General features: G+C 36.6%; 1 protein-coding gene across 2 annotated transcripts in view; it reads right to left on the reverse strand.

Annotated features, from left to right (window-relative positions):
• The window catches only part of CSMD1 (CUB and Sushi multiple domains 1), a 2,034,404-nt gene that overhangs the window by 1,458,955 nt on the left and 555,214 nt on the right, over positions 1-20,235 (reverse strand). For both annotated transcript variants that reach the window (XM_031669914.1, XM_031669913.1), the window contains exon 3: positions 497-609. In XM_031669914.1, coding sequence (XP_031525774.1) covers positions 497-609 — 113 coding nt within the window. The remainder of the gene's footprint in view (positions 1-496; positions 610-20,235) is intronic.

Genomic DNA, 20,235 nt, shown 5'->3' on the forward strand with positions numbered 1-20,235 from the left:
AAATCCGAAGACATGAAAACAAATAAAATCCCTACGCCTTGCATGATCAAACAACAGTAAAAGCAAATTCTCTCTATTAAAAATTTCAGCTTTGACAACAAAAGCTCATTTAATGAAATTTCCTTTACTCAAGCACTATCAGTATAATTGTCCAACCAAAAATTTAATAAAGCTCTTCTGCATTAAAAATGAACTCTTTGCCACATAAGAGGGCTATTCAGACTTCTCAAAACTTATTCAACCACAAGTTAATAAAAAGAAAACTCAAAAAAGAAAAGTTCTAGTGATAAGAAAAAAAATTGTGAACATGTTTTAGGCTGGAAAGTTTGGCGATTATAACAGTGTTATCCAATGCCACTGTATTACACCGAAGCCAAATGTCTACACCATGAAATGACCTGTGACAGCAGCATAATTTTTCATTGTTAATTCAGAGTGGTATGTGTTGGATCATTTGGACAGTGAATGCATGTGCAAAACACAATCAATCTCCTACCTTCATATAATGCTTTAAAACCTTGGGCACTCACAGCGAAGTCTGTTGTGAACCACAGAGTGAGGATAGATCCTGTACTCACTATAGACGAGGGCAGCTGAAATCCCGATAATCTAAATTAAAAAACAAACAAACAAAAAAGACACGAACAGAGTTAAAAGTATGAATTTATCAAAAAAGCTTATTTGATGAAGTCACTGAATAACTTTAACAGTAGTATATTCACTTGAAGTATGACATTAAACACTTAGATAATCCGTACACATGGCTTTGGTTGGTAGGTATTGGAAATTAAACATTTTCAAGTATTCGAGTTTGTTTATTTAAATAACTTTTGAGAAAATTTCTTCTTGAAAATTCTTACTTATATAATACACCGTTGTCTTAAATGCTCCTTGGTTTTGTATGGCAATAATCTACCACCAACATTTTTTAAAATTTTAATTTAAATTTTAAGTTCTGGCGTACATGTGCAATATGTGCAGGTTTATTATGCAGGTTAAGGTGTGTAATGGTGGTTTGCTGCACCTCTCAAGCCATCATGTAGGTATTAAGCCCAGCATGCATTATCTGTTTTTCCTAATTCACTTTTCTTAAATTTTTTCTAATTAAAAAAAAAAAAAACAAAAAACTTATGACAGGAAAAGCGTGTGCATGTGTGGTCATGAAACAATCTGTGTTTCAGCTGGATTCCAAGCAGTGCTCTTAGGGAAAGTGAGTGAGATGATCAGGATGGCAAAGGCCCAGTGCAACAGGCTGTGAGCTGTCCAGAGGGCAAATCAATCCTGACACAGCTCTGTGATCCACAATGGGACTCCCAACATAAGAATGCTAAAAATATCCACATTCTGGTAAGTAGCTTATTTTTTAATGTCATAAAATCCACAAACACCTGTGCTGTGGAGGCTGGTCTGTCCTTTTTCACCCTCCTAGGAGCCTTCCTCCCTCCCTGTCTTTTGGTTTATCACCTTTCCTATCTGTTACAATTCACAGGGATCTTCACCAACTCTCAAATTGTATTCATTTTTGTAAACTGCAGTATCCGCTGTCTGATTTTTTTTTAAATTCAATCCCCTTAAAGACACTCATTTGTTCTTTTTATTTTTTCCCATTGGATGCCAATCCTAACCACTTCCAGACAGTCCATTCACATGAAGAAGTAAATGACTGATGAACGGAAAAAGAAACCAGTGTCATACCAGCAGACAATGCTTTGTGGTTTATATGTTATTGAACACAATACAGAAGACAAGTCAGTGAAGCAAACACTGCTTTAAGAAAGAAACAAAACAGTGAGTTTAAATCCTCCTGTGACTCTGTGACTGAAGACCAGCAAGAATACAGAACTCATCAACCCTCCACAACAGTATTTAATCAATATTTATAGAACACTTTATCCAACAAGAACAGAGTACGCACGTATTTCAAGTGCCCATAGAACATATACCAAGATAAACCATATTTGAGACCATAAAAACAAACTTCAATACATTTAAAATAACCAAAATCATATAGCATCTATTCTTTGACCACACAGTGGAATCCAATTAGAAATCAGTAAGATAAAAATAACAGAAAAATATATAATTACTTGGAAAATGAACAGCACACTTCTAAATAATCCATGGATCAAAGAGGAAGTCTCAAGGAAAATAAAAATATAGATAAACTGAATGAAAATATAAAATACAACATATTAAACTTTGTAAGACTCAGCTAAGTAGTGCTGAGAAGGTAATTAGTAGCACTAAAAACAGAACTTAGAAAAGAGAAAAACTCCCAAATCCCTAATCCAAATTCTCATTGAAAGAACTGTAAAAGGAAAAAAAAAAAAAAAAAACACAAAACAAACTAAAGGAAACAGAAAGCAAAATAAATAAATAAATAAATAAATAGGAAAAGTACAGAAATCAATAAAATTGAAAGAAAAAAGAACAAATAATGAAAAAAAGAGCCAGTGCTTTGGAAAAAAAATCATTAAAATTGACGAAGACTGACTAAATAATTGGGAGTTTCAGAAGGTACAAGTAGTCATTGTTAGTCATTAAACAACAAATATTACTATGAACTCAGAAGACATCAAAAAAATAAAAAAGTTACTACAGAAACTACGTATGTAAAATTGGCAACTAAGAAAACATGGGTCACTAACTCAAAAAAAAAAACTATTACAACTAACCAATGAAAAAATACATAATGTGAATTACCATATAGCTATTAAAACTTACCCCAAATAAATATCCAGTTCCAAATGTTGCTACTGGAGAATTCTACCTTTAAATAATCAACACCATTTGTACACACTTTAAAGAATTAACACTAATTGTACACAGTCTCTTCCAGAAAGTGTAAGTGGATGGAATGCTTTTCTAGTAATTTTGTGGCATTGACACTATCCTTTCCCTTATGGGCTGAATTATGCTCCTCCCACCAATTCATACATCGAAGCCCTAACCCCCAACATAACTGTATTTGGAAACAGGGCTTTACAGAGGTAATTATAGTTAAATGATGTTGAAGAATTAGGACTCTGATCCCACAGGATTAGTGTTCGTTAAAAATAGGAAAAGAGAAGAATATCTTTCTCCCTGGACACATACTGATAAAAGACCATGTGAGCATGGAGCAGGAAGGCTGCTGTCTACAAGTTAGGAAGAGAGCCCTCACCAGGAACTGACTATTCCGGACCCTGATCTCAGACTTTCAGTCTCCAAAAGTGTGAAAAAGTAAAACTGTATTTCTTAGTCCCCATAACTTATAGTATTTTGTTATGGCGGCCTAAGTAGACTAAGACACTCTGATATCAAAATCAGATAAACACAGATAAAAGAAAAACAGTATCTCTCATGCATATAGATGCAAAAATCCTTAACAAAATAAGAGAAAACAGAAGTAGGCAACATAAGAATTATACACCATGATCAAATGGTGTTTATTAGAGGAATATAAGAAAGGTCCAATCTTTGAAAATTAATCAATATAATCTGCAATCTTAATGGGCTAACAAAGAAAAATCACAAGATCATAGTAATCCTTGTAGAACAAAAAAACATTGGACAATAATAATCACTGAATCATGAGAAAAGTTCTACAGTAAAATATGATTGGAGGGAATCTTCTCCAAGTTGACAAAGAATATCTCCACACATACACACACACACACACAAAAAAAAGCCTAAAGGTAACATTTTACTTAGTGGTGAAAGACTGCATGCTTCTGCGTAAGACTGGGAACAAGTCAAGAAATATCTGCTTTGAACAGTTGTATTCAATATTGTTCTGGAATATCCTACAAATATGATAATACAAGAAAAGAAAATAAATGCATACAGGTCAGAAAGGAATAAATAAATTTACCACTATTTGAAGATAGCATGATGACCTTTATAGAAAATGCCAAGGAATCTACAAGAAAACTTGTAGAGCTAATACTTGATATCATCACATGCGCAGGGCACACAATGAACATACAAAAATCTATAGTATTTCTGCATACTAGCAATAAACACATTAACATCAAAATGTGAAATACATAAATCACAATAGCTCAAAAAAGAAAAGTTTTTGTATAAATACAGTAAGATATGCCCAACAGTGTATACAGAAAAATACACAACACTAAGAAAAAATTCAAAGAAACGCTAAATAAATGGAGAGGTATACCATGGTAATAGATTGGAAGACTCAAGGTAAAGATATAGGTTATTTCCAAATTGATATACAGGTTTTACACAATTTATATCAAAATCCCAGCAAGAATTTTTGAAGATATAGCAAGATCTTTTTAAAATGTGTATGAGAAGGCAAAAAAGAAAAAAATAGAATAGCTCAAACAATTTTGTGAGAGAAGAATAAAGTAGGAAAAATAGTTTACCTGATTTCAAGACTTATTTTACATCTACAACTATTAAGACTATTTGGTATTGGCAGATTGGCAAAGAAATAAACCCATAGCTCAATGGATCAGAACAAAGAACCCAGAAATAGACCTAAACAAGTATCTCCAACTTGTTTTCAACAGATTCAAAAGAAATTGCATAGAATAAATCAACAAATTATGATTAAACAATTGGATTACAAATATAAATGTAAAATGTAAAGCAATTATGCTCTTAGAAAAAAAAAAATAGGGGAAGTCTTCTGAGCCTAGGGCTACACAGAGTTTCTATACTTGACACCAAGTATACAATCCAGAAAAAGAAAAGCTAATAAATCGGATTTCATAAAAATTAAAAACTTTGCTCTGCAAAAGACCCTATTAAGAGGATAAACATGTATGCTGCAGACTGGGAGAACACATGTGCAAGCCAAATATCTGACAAAAGTATCTAGAATATACAATTAACCTCAAGACTCAACAGCAAAAGACAAACTATTTAGAAAATAGACGACAAGCATAAGAGTCATGTGACCTAAAGGATATCCAGACGGCAGATAAGCACATGAATATTTTACTCTACATCAATAGACATTAGAGGAATGCAAATTAAAACCACAGAGAAATACCATCCTGGGAGGTCACCATCCGTATGGAAACCTCTCCTACCAGGTAGAGGTGGTGAGGACAGAATCGACACAATGGAGAAGTTCAGAATGGCTGAAATAAAAATAAATAATGACAACATCACATGCTGGCTAGAATGTGGAGAAAACTGATTGCTCTTGTATTGCTGGTGGAAATATAAAATGGTACAGCCATTTTCTGTAGAAAACAGAAAACTTCTGGAGAAGTTTGATATTTCCTTTAAAAACGAAACATGCAACTGCCATCTGATCTAATAATTGTTCCACTTTGCAGATGCCCTAGAAATGCTCATGATTGGAAACAGTCCCCATCTTGATTGTAATACATCAATATTCGGTAGTGTAATTATTGTACAATTGTTCTTCTTTGCAGTTGCCCCAGAAATTCTAATGATAGGAAACAGTCCCTACCTTCACCAAATCAATATTCTGGTAGTGTAATTATTGTACCACAGTTTTGCAAGCGGCTTCCACTGGAGAAACTGGTATACAGTACACAGAAACTCTTTGTATAATGTCTTTTAACTACATGTGAATCTATAACGATCTCAAATAATTAAATACATTGGAAAGGTTGAGACTGAGAGGTACTCAAGAACATATTAAGATGAAAATAATCTAGTAACCAAAATAACGCTATTTAATAACAAAACATAAGTTCTAAAAGTAAGTTGAACAAAAACTATTGAGGATAATTTCATTTAGTAAATGCCCATCTTGAAGTTTTACATATCTATTAGCGTAAGTTTAGGTACAAAATAATGTGATAGCACTTTAAATACAATTTCATGTCCCTTTTAATTATTAAGTTTTATAAAGATTTGTGATTATGAAGGGGTGTGGTCAAATGATATTAGTTCAGGAAGTAGGAACAAGATACTAAAGGATTTTTAAAAGCAATGTCATAGGACTACTGTTCGGAGGTTTGGGGTAATTTAATATTTACATATGTAGGTAAAATACAGGCATGTGATCTGATTTCAAATAGCTGGAATGAAATGGATTCATTCATAGTTGTGTGCAAAAAAAATGGAGTCCAACATTAGTTGACAGGGATGCGGAAGGATGAGTGGATCCAATTGATCATCAAGAGCTTTCAAGAGCTAAATTTGTGATTAAATGTTAATGGCCATTTACTCCACTCTGGCTGAGAGTGAGGAATCGTTTAAGGAGCTGGCAAGACTCACTCCTTGGTGGCTCACACATGTGCTCCTGAGGATGCTAAAGTACTTCTCTGAGGATCTTGTCCATGAGGACCTTTGCAATACATTTTATTCCTGTCTGCCTCACTTTGAGGAATCCCTTGCTTCTTACAAGCAACTGGCTTATTTTCAACATATAGTAAATTATGAAGCAGAAATATTTTGAAGTAAAATGGAATATTTTGAAGTAAATCCCAACAATCCACACAGGTGTCTTGCAGTAGCGAGTCTTCCTTCTGTCATTCAGATTTGACGGTCCAGGGTAGTATGGGGATATCTTAGTATACATAAAATTATTGACAAACTTTGAATATTTCAACAGAAATATAACATATATGTTACACCCTATTGTAATTTTTTAGTGTTCTTAAAAAAATACAAGCATGCTAAAGTATCTTCATTTTAGAGAGCTAGACATAGCCCCAAATTAAAGACGTATACATTAAAACATTTTAAAATGTGTTTTCCAAATCTCCAAGGGAGTATGAAATTTTACTAAAGGAAAGCTGTCCATAAATAAAAGGAATTATTTTGAAATGCAAAAAAATTTATTGCCTATGAATGTGACAGACAGACTGACATTAATTTCCAAATGGCATATACAGAGGTTCAGTAATCAGGAAACAGACTGCATTCTGTAAATTCAGAAGCCTTATATCTATAGTTATCGGACTAGTAGTTTTTCAGTAAAATAGCTTATTTTCTATAAGTTATTCCAAATTCTGTTGTAGAATTCATCCAAAATTAGTTGTAGGTATAAAAAGTTTTTAAAAATTATAGAGTATATAGTACATAATTTTGAAAATCTTTTATATATTTTATATATAGTATATATAGTAAACCTTTTTATATACTATAGTTTATATGTGAGATACATAGCAAACATATATTTTATAAAGACAATATTTTATACTGTATTTATAGTACATTTACTATACTATAGTGTAGTATTTATACACAGTATTTATGTACAGTATTTATGTACAGTATAGTATACTATATATTGTTTACTATATAATAAAGTAACAGTAATATATTGTTATTCATATTTTATAGTAATATTTTATTATACAATATAGTAATATTTTATATTACTATATACTATATATTTTATTATACAATATAGTAATATAGTAATATTTTATATTACCATACAATACAAATATGATTTTATATAATATAGTAATATAGTATTACATAATACATAGTATACTATATTATGCACTATATTATAGCAGAATTAAAAGTGGGAAGGGGTATTAGTACCAGATGTCAGGTGTTTCAGGTTTTTATTTTGTATAGAAGGGAACTTATGATTAGAAATATTTGGTCACTCAGTAAGATTTGCCTGGTCTAGGGATGGGGACAATTTGGACAGCAAGAAGTGATCAGTGATCATGTCCCCGTGAGAACTGTTGTGGACAGAACAGCCCCAGAGAGCTTGGGAGATCTAAGAGCACAGGTGGCTGTGGCTCCTGGGAGGTCATCATCCTTATGGAAAGCCTCTCCTACCAGGTAGAGGTGGTGAGGACAGAATCGACACAATGAAGAAGTCCAGATGGATGTGCAGGGACCATCTAACAATTCCTGAGCCCAAGAGAGGCACACATGGTGCCCTGCATGGTCCTCAGTACAAGAGATCACTTGAGTTACGTGGCCTCGGTGAGCAGGTCTTGGTGCTGGTGACAAAATACTGGATGCAATGAGTTACATGTCAAATTGCATCAGGACACGGCAGAGGGTGATCTGGAACCAGACACTTTCTCAACCCCCAGTACCTTGGGGTCATATAACTGTCTTGGACTTAGATACCAACTAGCGAAGATGGAATCAAGCAGGCAAGGTTCAGAAAAGACTGAATCAAATACATACACACACACACACATACACAGTGAATCACATGAGTATATATACATTTTACCAGATTAAAATTTCTGCCATCATTTGGAGAGAGACCCAAAGTAAAAATTATTGTAAACTCCATGTAATAATCACATTATTTTTATACCTTAACTTTGGCCTCAGTAAACAGTACCTATTACATTTATTTATTTTTCTGTTCTCTTCAGCATATCACTAATTTGAAACCATTAATATAAAGTATATAAATCTCTCAATATAAACTTCAATTACAGACTTTTATCACAATGTATAACCCATACAAATATACACATGTTTAAGCTACTGTGTAATTCTTTTTATTAAAACCTTGTTGAATTTTAAACTCAGGGATCGCTACTTAATATAATGTCTCTAGGGTACAGACTGCCCTTTATTTAAGGCACTTTAAAGTTAGAGTTTCAAATGTTTTTCTGACTCCTCGCTGTGACACTTGATTGGCCCAGTAGTAAAGATATTCCAACTAGCTACTGTACTTGAAGCCTTTCATTGCTATTGTTAAGACATTAAGGTTAAATGTCTTGCTTTTGTATCAGGCAATGTCAAAAGTGAATGTGATCTGTCTCTGATGCCTGTTTTCCTCCTCTCCAAAGCACCCATCACATCTATTTGAGTCTGGCTTCACTTAAAAGAAAAAGCAAATCCATGTTCACTTGTACTGCATCCACTGAACCACACATTCTAAACACAAGACAACTAGGAGAGTATCAACCTGATACAAAGAAAATCAGGACTGCTTGTAGCAAGTCAGCTACCTCACATCTAAGGAGTCGCAGCATCTTTCTCTATCATCTGATGCCTACTATAGATTAAAAGTCAGTCTAGGTAGCTTGTTATCTTCCTTGTAAGCAGTCGTTCAATAGGAATACCTAAATGATTTGCTAGTGCAATATGGAAATGGCTTTTCACGTTAATTTCTTGAATAAAAAGTCTGCATGCCTGGCATATGTGTATATTTCTCTACATGACAGAGTAAGTATAGACATAGAAATATGTAAACATGTATTTTCCAATAATAAACTTGCAACTTTCCTCATGACACTTTCAGTAATACTAGATGTGTTCTAGTTCCTTCAGGAAATACAAAAACTACAGAACTTTTAGGGCTTATTAAAATAATTGATAATGATATATTAATAATCCAGGGTTCATTTAAAATTTGGTTATTTTATGTATTTTTATTTTTTTGAGACAGAGTCTAGCTCTGTCACCCAGACTGGAGTGCAGTGGCCTGATCTTGGTTCACCGCAACCTCCACCTACCAGGTTCAATGATTCTCCTGCCTCAGCCCCCTGAGTAGCTGGGACTACATGCACCACCACCACCATGCCCAGCTAATTTTTGTATTTTTAGTAAAGATGGGGTTTCACCATTTGGCCAGGCTGGTATCAAACTCCTGACTTCAGGTGATCCACCTGCCTCATCCTCCCAAAGTACTAAGAATATAGGCATGAGCCACTGCACCTGGCCTTATTTTATGTATTTTTTAATGAGTTGTACATATTTACAGTGTACAACACAATGTCCCACTGTATATGTACATCATAAAATGATTACTGGCAAGTTTTTTCTATGAAGACATATATATATATATATACACACACACACACACACATATATATAATTGGATAGAATTCTAAAAGGATCATGCCTGTCTTCACAAGTGGTTATATTTTAAAAACACCATGAGATTTCAATAGTCCTATCACTTCTTGAAGAGAATACTGTAATTTCTTATAATTTTGGTTTCATTGCTCTTCAAGAGCTTTACATGTGTATATGTGTATATAGAAATACACATATTTTATAGACACACATCTACATATACAAAATACATTGGACAAAGAAAAAGCATTGTCCTTTCACACCAAAATGTTTTGTAAACAGTGGCTTGGTTTGGTTCTTTGGCAATTCCTTCTGTCATTTGGCAAACAGATTAGCTTATACAATTTGTAAAATTCAAGCTGGATCAGAAAACTGTAAAAGCATAAGACTCATTATGGAAGGACTTGGTACATACTGATTTAGGAGGCAAAGAAAGTGAAAGTTTAGAGGCTAGACCAGAGAGAGGAACGAATGCACAGAGGAGGGCCCTTCATGCTGGGTACCCCAAGAGTTGGACCCCAATATCCCAAAGGAACAGGAGCTCCATGAGGGCAGAAGTGGGTCCCCTGTAACCCACAGCTCTATGCTGAGATTCTAGAATGCCTGGTGCATGGAAGTGCTCCAGCCGTATTTGTTGAAATATCCCAGCAACCCCCTCCCAGCAGAGCCAGGATCTCATTGGCTTGGAAAGAACTCCATGCCCATTCGGTTAAGGTCTATGGAATGAGGGAATCCTCTCCCACGTTTTTGGCTAAGACTTGGGGATGGAATCAGTGGTCACCCATCGGGGAATGAAAAAGAAGAGAGGCCAAGGGGAGAATCCATTTGAAGCTGCGCTGGAAGATGAGGTCTCCTTAACTGCCCTCCCACTGAACGGAAATCGACTGCCTGAGTTTTCGGGATGAACCAGGAAGTATAAATGCAGAAACAAAAAATTCATGTTTAAATCTCAGAAGTGAGGTTTATAAATAAAGCTAACGGTGCGGATTCCACAAAGCAAATCTATGTCAGAATCTATCGTATGTGTGCTTTCCTAAGCGAGGGGCCACCTTTATCTCAGGAGTTTGGCCCCGGGTTTCTCAGGCCATGAAGACCAGCATGGAGAAGAAATTTTCTAAAATCGTATCTTACGTTTCGGTACTGAAAAAGTATTACAATTAAACCGCTGCATATTGCTTTAACTGATAGTTTTCCTTCCTAAGAGGCTTATATCATTAAAGGCTTATCAGTTTATTCAAATATATCATTGTTTACCTCATGGTTATGACATAGTCTACCTTCCCCTGGGACCCTGAGAGGAATTTCATTTGGTTATGGTGATTTAATATACATGGTATATCATAGTTTGCACTAAATAGAAATTTCCTTCTAAGAAATTTCACTCTCTGCTAAACACTACTCTCTAATAAAAGTTCCTTTGGGGAAGAAAATAAATTTTCCCCAAATTGCATTCTACACAAGTTTGTCAAGAATTAATTCCACTGATCCTTTTTTTTTTTTTTTAAATCAACGCACCGAATTATTTTGGGCAAGTTATTTTATAATTACAGTGTCTGTAATAGACTATTGGAAACAAAAATCTAAACAGATTTTGCCCCCAAGCATGAAATAGCATCCACATGACGTATATTTAAGACAATAAAACCATTTATAAATGACATTAAAACAGTAACAGCGGTTTTCCTTTCAATTGTCATTGTAAATACTCTACTCCAGTGTTCTCCCCTCCACTCTTATGCCTTCTGTGTGATCAGCACCAGCCTCTCCTGAATGAGGATCCATAAATTATCTCAAGAGTGCAAAATTCATTCGTAGAATTTTTATGTCAAGATGCTTTTCAATCTTTTCTCTCTCAGATATGCCACTTTTCTATGGAAAGATTTTGGGTAAGACCTGCGCTTCTTCAGAATAACTCATGGAGTTCCCATTTTATTTTCTCCTCTGATCGTTAGTATTAATATATTTAATCTTAAACAGACCGCATGGCTGTGGAAAAAGAGGTAAAGCTCTGATTTGCTCATAGGCAAGGGAGGGGAGTAGGTAGCGACCCCTAGAGTTATTCCAGGTCTGTTTTCATTATCTCAACATTAAAAAACATACTGAAATGGCTCAAAGATGTTAATATGCAAATTTATTTAATCATATCTCACAAAATATATCTTACATTGTGATTTTTTAATTTTTATTTTATTTTTTGAGTCGGAGTCTGGCTCTGACTCTGTCGCCCAGGCTGGAGTGCAGTGGCCGGATCTTGGCTCACTGCAACCTCCACCTACCAGGTTCAAGGATTCTCCTGCCTCAGCCTCCCGAGTAGCTGGGACTACAGGTGCCCGCCACTACGCCCGGCTAGTTTTTTTTTGTTTTGTTTTGTATTTTTTAGTAGAGACGGGGTTTTACCGTGTTAGCAAGGATGGTCTTGATCTCCTGACCTCGTGATCCGCCCATCTCGGCCTCCCAAAGTGCTGGGATTACAGGCTTGAGCCACCGCGCCCGGCCACATTGTGATTTTCTTAATGGTGAACCTAACGTCTATAAAATTGAAACCAGTAGTTGGGAGGAATTCATTGTACTTAGAACAGTACACATAAACTCAGATTGAAGTAGAAACACACAAGAGGACAGAGAGAGAAGAAAGGAGACCGACCTAGTGGAGACCGATTGCTACTCAATTACACTTTACAACACCTGACCCTGATAATCCACACCAGCCCCAGCCCCATTTCAAAACTTTGCTCTGAAGCTATCACTTGTCTGGCAAAAAACAAACAAACAAAAAACAGAGGCTAACTGGAAAGGAGGAAAACATAGAGGAATGAAACAAAAGAATCCTACATCCTGACAACAGAATTAAGACAATGGAATCAGTTGTTCTAACAATTTTGAAACCAAACTTCTTCGGTAACCTGGCATGTATTAGAAGGCCATCAGAGAAATGCAATCAAAACCACAATGAGATACCATCTCACACCAGTTAGAATGGCGTCAGTAAAAGTCAGGAAAACAACAGGTGCTGGAGAGGGATGCGGAGAAATAGAAGGAACACTTTACTGTTGGTGGGATTGTAAACTAGTTCAACCATTATGGAAAACAGTATGGCGATTCCTCAAGGATCTAGAACTAGATGTACCCATATGACTAAGCCATCCCATTGCTGGGGATATACCCAAGGATTATAAATTATGCTGCTATAAAGACACATGCACACGTATGTTTATTTTGCAGCACTATTCTAATAACAAAGACTTGGAATCAGCCAAATGTCCATCAGTGACAGATTGGATTAAGAAAATGTGGCACATATACACCATGGAATACTATGCAGCTACATAAAAAAGGATGAGTTTGCGTGCTGTAGGGACATGGATGCAGCTGGAAACCATCATTCTTAGCAAACTATCACAAGAACAGAAAACCAAACACCGCGTATTTCTCACTCATAGGTGGGAACTGAATAGCAAGATCTTGGACTCAGGAAGGGGAACATCACACGGGGCCTATCGGGGGAGGGGGAGGGAGGATTGCATTGGGAGTTATACCTGATGTAATGACGAGTTGATGGGTGCAGCAGACTAACATGGCACAAGTTATACATATGTAACAAACCATGTTATGCACATGTACCCTACAACTTAAAGTATAATAATAATACTAAATAAATTTAAAAAAAAAGTGCCAATTTTGAAAATATAAAAAAAAGAAATGTAGTAAACGCTTAATAAGTTGGTAACATACACATCCAAGAGAAGGTACTAGGAAATGTGGGCCTGCTATTTTCTTGGTGGAATAAAATTTATTATATACACTATTAAAATATTTGAATGATATGTAACAATTGGGTAAATGGGAATTACTTCAAATAAGCACAGTATTGTTTTAAAAGACACAGCAATAATCTACATTTATGCACTTCATTATATTTGTCAATGTATTCTCAAAACGCCTGCAAACATGTGTAAAGAGCTTTGGTAGAGCTCATGGACTAAAAAGAGAGAGACAGGATCAGAATACTGAAATATTGGCTATTGAGCTAAAAAAAGGTGATTATATAAAATAAATCCTTGCTAAAGCATACATGGATTACAGAAACATGATTGGCAATTATATTGGGAAGTTTGAAAAAGTAAAATTTGAATTTAAAAATTTTGTCAAATGGGTTATGAGAAAACAGTAAACTCACACAGGAACTTAACTGTTTTCCAGTTGTAGTGATTTGTCAGGCAAGAGCCCAGAGACCAGGTGGCTTAAGTAACTTATTCAAAGGACTGCTTATAGAATCCCCTTTTCCTGGCTATGAACTTAGTGATTATCCTACAGCAAGGCAGTTTTCACGTTGTGTTGATTTCCTAGATTTGGGGCTTGGTGAAAAGAAATGGACTAATGCAACAAAAACTCAAGCATCAGCTACTCCCCTGGAGGGTCTACTAACTGCTGGTCAATGCCCTGAGTGTGAAAACGCCATATTCTCACAACATCCATAAAATAACCTTATGACTTAAAGACAGGCAGTAAAGCTCACTCCTTTTCCAGGGGAGGAAATGAAGCCTCAGAGATCCTTAATAACTTCCCTAAGGCCATGCAGGTGGAGAGCACTAGAGGCAAGATTCAAATCCTGCTGTCTCTCCCCAGAACCTGTGCTTTTAACTCCTGGAAGCCCACAGGAGATTTCAAACCAGGGCCATAGAGGGAAAAAAAAAAATACATGAAGCCAAGCAGTAATTTTGGCTATTGATGAGAGACCAGCCAACACTTTAGATTTCTTTAGCACTTTGTTGGATACCAAGGGTCTCCAACGCCAAGCCACGGAATGGAGCTGCCCGTCGAGGGGTGGGCAGAAGCCAGAGATGCTGTGTTGTTTTTATAGCTGCTCCCCATGGCTCACGTTACCATCTGAGCTCCACCTCCTGTCAGATCAGTAGAGGCATTAGATTCACACAGGAGCATAAACACTGTTGTGAACTACCTACATGAGGGATCCAGGTTGCACGCTCGTTATGACAATCTAATATCTGATGATCTGTCACTGTCTCCCATCACCCTCAGATGGGACTGACCAGTTGCAGAAAAACAAACTCAGAGCTCCCACTGATTCTATGTTATGGTGAGTTGTGTAACTATTTCATTGTATATTACAATGTAATAATAGAAATAAAGTGCATCATAAATGTACTACATTTGAATGACCCCAAAACCACTTCCTCCCACCCCCTTGTCCATGGAAAAATTGTCTTCCACAAAACTGGCCCCTGGCACCAGAAAGGTTGGCGACTGCTGTTGTATACAACTCAAAATATTGTTGAAATGAAATCATTACGTAAGTTAACACTAAAAGAATCAACCTTTGAACCAGGAATGGGGCACATTAAAGGCAATTCCCTGCGAGGTCAACGCACTGGCTGTCTGCAAGCACAGCCAAATGGCTCCCTCATTCCCAGGGCAGCCCCAGATCCCCCTGCCGGCAAGAACCTCTGTGGGAACAGACAAGTACTCCAACAGAGAGATGAAAAGCGCCCTTAAAATGGGAAATGGCAAATTTGATAAAGCCAATTTTCTTTATACTGAAATCTCCCGTTGTCTGAAAGAGCTAAAACTTTCCCATTTGCAGTCATTCACCTGTCATGTGAATATGTAAAATTCCCATTTTTTGATTGAAAAAGACCATTTACTTCCTAAATCTTTATGAATTTATAGATGGAGTTTACAAAAGTTGCGTACATTTACCTCTGTCCTTTGCAAGATAGTTTTAACGGATCTGGGAAAAAGGGAAAACAGACTGAAACATAAAGGCCCATTTCTTTGAGAATCCTACAGAAGTCAGGATAGGAAAACAGCAAAAAAGGGGGAAACTTGTGGAATTTATTCACTGTGGGGTCCAGGAAGTGATTTTCTCTTCAGCCTTAGGATTAACAACTTCAATTCTTTTCAAAGACAAGGCATTTTAAATATCTGGATCTAAGGGCTGGGCACTGTGATCCCAGCACTTTGGGAGGCTGAGGAGGGCCGATCACTTGAGGCCAGGAGTTTGAGACCAGCTTGGCCAACATGGTGAAAACCTGTCTTTACTAAAACACAAATTATTCAGGTATGGTTGTGTGCACCTGTAATCCCAGCTAATCCCATAGGGTGTGGCTGTAAAAACTACTCAGGAGGCTGAGGCAGGAGAATTGCTTGAACCTTGGAGATGGAGGTTGCAGTCAGGTAAGATCGCACCATCGCACTCCAGCCTGGGCAACAGTGTGAGACCGTCTCTAACTAACTAACTAACTGCATCTAGGAACACCAAATCTGAATGTCTGGCAACACAAGCCACTTTTTGAACTCAGCCCTATGCCGTGTGACCCATCCTATGAAGTCCCCACACTAACAGAAGGAAAGAAACAACAAAAAGAAAACCCAGTAAAATTGTGTGATGATGCACTTAAGAGTCCAACACTGACTAAAACAGAATAGAGGAGGAAGCCCATGTTGTAGTCACTGAAGCTAATCCCAAATTTCCACCTAATTAAAGATGGACTAACAATTGGGAAGACGTATCGCTAACCTAATTTACTTGTCTTTTGATTGGGTAGGAATGAAGAGTAACAAATGTTTTCATGCCCCTGACAGGGCTCAGCCGGTGATTTTGGGACTCAGCTCTTAGACTGAATGTCAAATATACACTTTCCTCACTCCAGACCCTGCACCGCCCATCAAATCCTGCTTCACCAGGGCTCAGCCATCCCATAGCTGTCTCCTGGACAATTGTAGGAATGAACTACATCTTTTTCCTCAAGAAAATGCTGGGTTTTGTCATCACATGACTCTGCATGACAAAAAGTGACAACAGACGTCAAAACCAATTATTTCCTATAGAAAAATTGATACAATCTAATTCATATTTTCACTTTTATCTACTCTTGGAGACATTTAAGAAGCCAATACTGTTGAATAAATGTCTAACATAGTTTCTATGTAATATACCAGTATAATAGAAATGTAAGCCATTAACAGTAGATGCTAGAAATAAGGATAAACTATTTTAAAGTATCAGTAATATATTATTTTTATAAGTGTAACAATTTCAATAGGGGATATAAATTGATACACAAGTACATCAATCTGATCTTTGGAAAAACAAACCTTGAAAAAAATGTATGTTTTATAAGTACCTTCTTAATCCACCTACGGTTCACAAATGATTGTCCCATAGCCAAATCTGACACAGGTAAAATGCAGGATTATGGAGTTTTGAGGCCTTTTTAATTGTTAGGACAAAACTCAGTTCTTGCAGGGTGGTATCCCTCGCAGGCCTGGAGTTTGACTAGTTTTGTTAAACTTATCACCAGTTTCCATAGAAAATCTTTGAGAGCCCTGTTATGGTACAATTTGTCCAGGCAAACTGAACCCTTACTGCCTGCCTCCTTCAACATTCAAAACATTTTCCTATAGCCGTCATGCTCCCTTCCGGAAATCATGGAATCTGCTCTTCAGGGCACACGAGTGAGTGGCGGAAGCTGGCCTACCGCTTCCGTGGGGGAACGTGATTTCCTGTGAGGTCACCCCAGGTGTTACTGACAGGCAAGTGGAGGTGCCTGCGTGTGGGGCTGTGGCTGCCTTGAGAGCTGTCTTGGCCATGTGGCTACAATAAAAAGTACCATGCCTTTGACAGCTAAACAAGACAATGTAAGACAGACCGTGTCTCGAACACCTTCAGGGCAGAGTGTGCGACTCCACAGCTCGTCTCACGAGGGTGAGGACTGTGACCCTGAGAGGACAGTGTGTGTCAAATGTAGATTTGATGGAAAATAATTAGAATTTTAACCAAAATCTACATTCTTAGCCTTTACATTCACACATCAACATCTACCTTTTTTTTTCTGTCACAAACATATTGAATTAACTTCATATGCCGCAGCTTGTTAAAACATAAGATCCAATCAAGATCATTCACGGATCTTATAATTCCAAGTTTCAAGAATAAAACCAACATGTCCAACTGAGCTAAATATATTCTTCATTTCGGGATAAAAAATAGAAGTCATAGATCCTGAGAGAATTAGATTTCAGTATCTCATCTTACAGACACTGGCTGTAGGCTTCTTATGCCTCATATTAACTTACTGTAGGACAAAATTAGTTCATATTTAAATAAAAATATTTGTAATATCCACCTTGCATTGTGGTTTTTTCATCTTGTTTTTGTCCCTATAAAATACTATTAATCTCTCCTTCTTGTGGAGATTAATTGCCTGATTTATACCCCAAACATGTGCTTCTTGAGTCTATTTTAATTTTTGTGTGTACAGAGTAGGTGTGTATATTTGTGGGGTACATGGCATGTTTTGATTCAGGCGTGCAATGCATAATAATCACGTCAGGGTGAGGAATATCTCTCCTCTCATTTATTCTTTGAGTAACAATCTAATTACAGTGTAAGTTATTTTAAAATTTACAGTTGTTTACTATATCCACCCTGTTGTGCAAATAGGTCTTATTCATTTTTCCATTATTTTAAATCCATTAACAATCCCCATCTCCTTCCTACACTCCTACTACCATACACAGCTTCTGTTAACTATTCTACTCCCGTATCCGTTAGTTTATTTTGATTTTTAGATCCCACAAATGAGATCATATGATATTTGTCTTTCAGTGCCTGCCTTACTACACTTTACAATGATCTCCAGTTCTAGCCATGTTGTTGCAAATGACTGAACCTCATACTTTTTATGGCTGAATAGTACTCCATTGTGTGTAAGTACCACATTTTCTTTATCCATTCATATGCTGATGGACACTTAGGTTTCTTCCAAATCTTACCTATGGTGTACAGTGCTGCAACTTTAATTTCCTGTTCAGCTTTCTAGGACTGTCCTGATTCTCTCTATCCCTGAGAATGAGACTCAGTGCTTTTTCCTCAAGGTAATTTAATGGGACATGCTATGGAAGAACCAATTATAGAAAAATGAATCCAAGAGTTGCTACCCAGAATAATTCTTTTAGGGGCATTTTATTTTAGGAATGGCAAATCCAATCCAACAAAACAAAGCAAAAGTTTGCTGTCTCAACAAATCAAATCAATGGCTGACCAAGATATCAAACTGAAGAACTGTTTCTGAAATTAGGCAGTAGGGAAAATTAAACTTTCTTTTAAGTAACTGAAATATGATTTAGTTTGAGAAAAAAATCTAAGCTTGTTTTAAAAAGGAAATACATCTTAAGGTATTTCTAAATCCTTGTATATGAATAGCGTAGTATAATCATGACTAGAAAAGTGAGCCACATTTTCTAGTCATGATTATCCATAAAATCAAACATTCACCAAAAGTAAATTACATGAAAAGTTTCCTCTCAAGATATTTTTGACATATCCACATATGTATTTTTCTAATTTGTTTCACATTTATATTAGTTTCTGCAGATATCTTGAGCAGACTATCAGGGTAAAAATTGTTTTTATTTCACATTCTATCAGCCTCTGTTCACCCAGCCTTTCCGGATCCCAGAACACACAAAGGAGTTCTTACATTTTTACTTAATATTTGTAAGACTTTTAGCATAGAGTAAGATTCTACTATCTTATATACTTGCTTAGACTGTCCATGAGTTCCATATTTGTGGTGTGAAGAGAGAGATCCTTGAGTTCTATCTCTATGAGACCATCATGGGCCATGATTGGTTGATGGGCTTGTCTGTAAAAACGGTGCAGGTCTGCCCCTCATTCACCTGCTTCCTTGGCATAGAATTCAAGTGACCTCACCTGAGAAGATGGCTGTCCAGCTTGGACATCAACTTACTTAAACTAATTATCTAAGTGTTTTCCATATATTTTCTCAAATGTTCACAGAAACCCAATGAAGTGATCTGTTCTGCATTTAAAAGGGGGCACGGAATAGTTCCAAGCCTCTTAGCTATTAAGGAACAGCCAATATTCACACTCAGCTTGTCTGGCTTCCAAGTTCCTGCTCTTTCTAGCACACTATGCTGCACTTGAAAAATAATCGAGTGTGGTTGTTGATTTCGATATTGCTGACTTCTTAAAAAATTCATAAACATTGAGATAAATCTGCAAGAGAGTCCTGAAATAATCTCACCCAAGCAGTCTTGTTTTTAGAGTGCTACTCTTTAAGGTTTCAGAGACCTGGAGCTTTCTTAAGTGCTCACGGAGGTGGTGTCTGAGGCAGCACCAAATCTCCAGTCTCTGACTCTCCTGCATCATCCCTTTCTCACTGGAGCGTGCCGATTAATTATCAATATAGTTGAAGTTGGTGGATACTTAAACTCCACCCATCCTCAGGACGCTGAATGTTAACTGCTGCAGGTGGCAGTGGACCGATGCTTCGGTTCCACAGCACCCGGCTTGGAAGGAAGATGCAGTGGGAAGTCCCACTCCATTCACCTGTTTTACTTTCCATCTCTAAGCTAATTTGAGTTTGGGGAGCCCTGCAGAGTCACATTGTGCATACTCATGCTCCTATTATTTTATACCAACATTATCCCATGGAGTATTTACTTGGATGTCCTGGAGATAGA

This window comes from Papio anubis, chromosome 8, assembly GCF_008728515.1.
Source record: "Papio anubis isolate 15944 chromosome 8, Panubis1.0, whole genome shotgun sequence".
Lineage (NCBI taxonomy): Eukaryota > Metazoa > Chordata > Mammalia > Primates > Cercopithecidae > Papio > Papio anubis.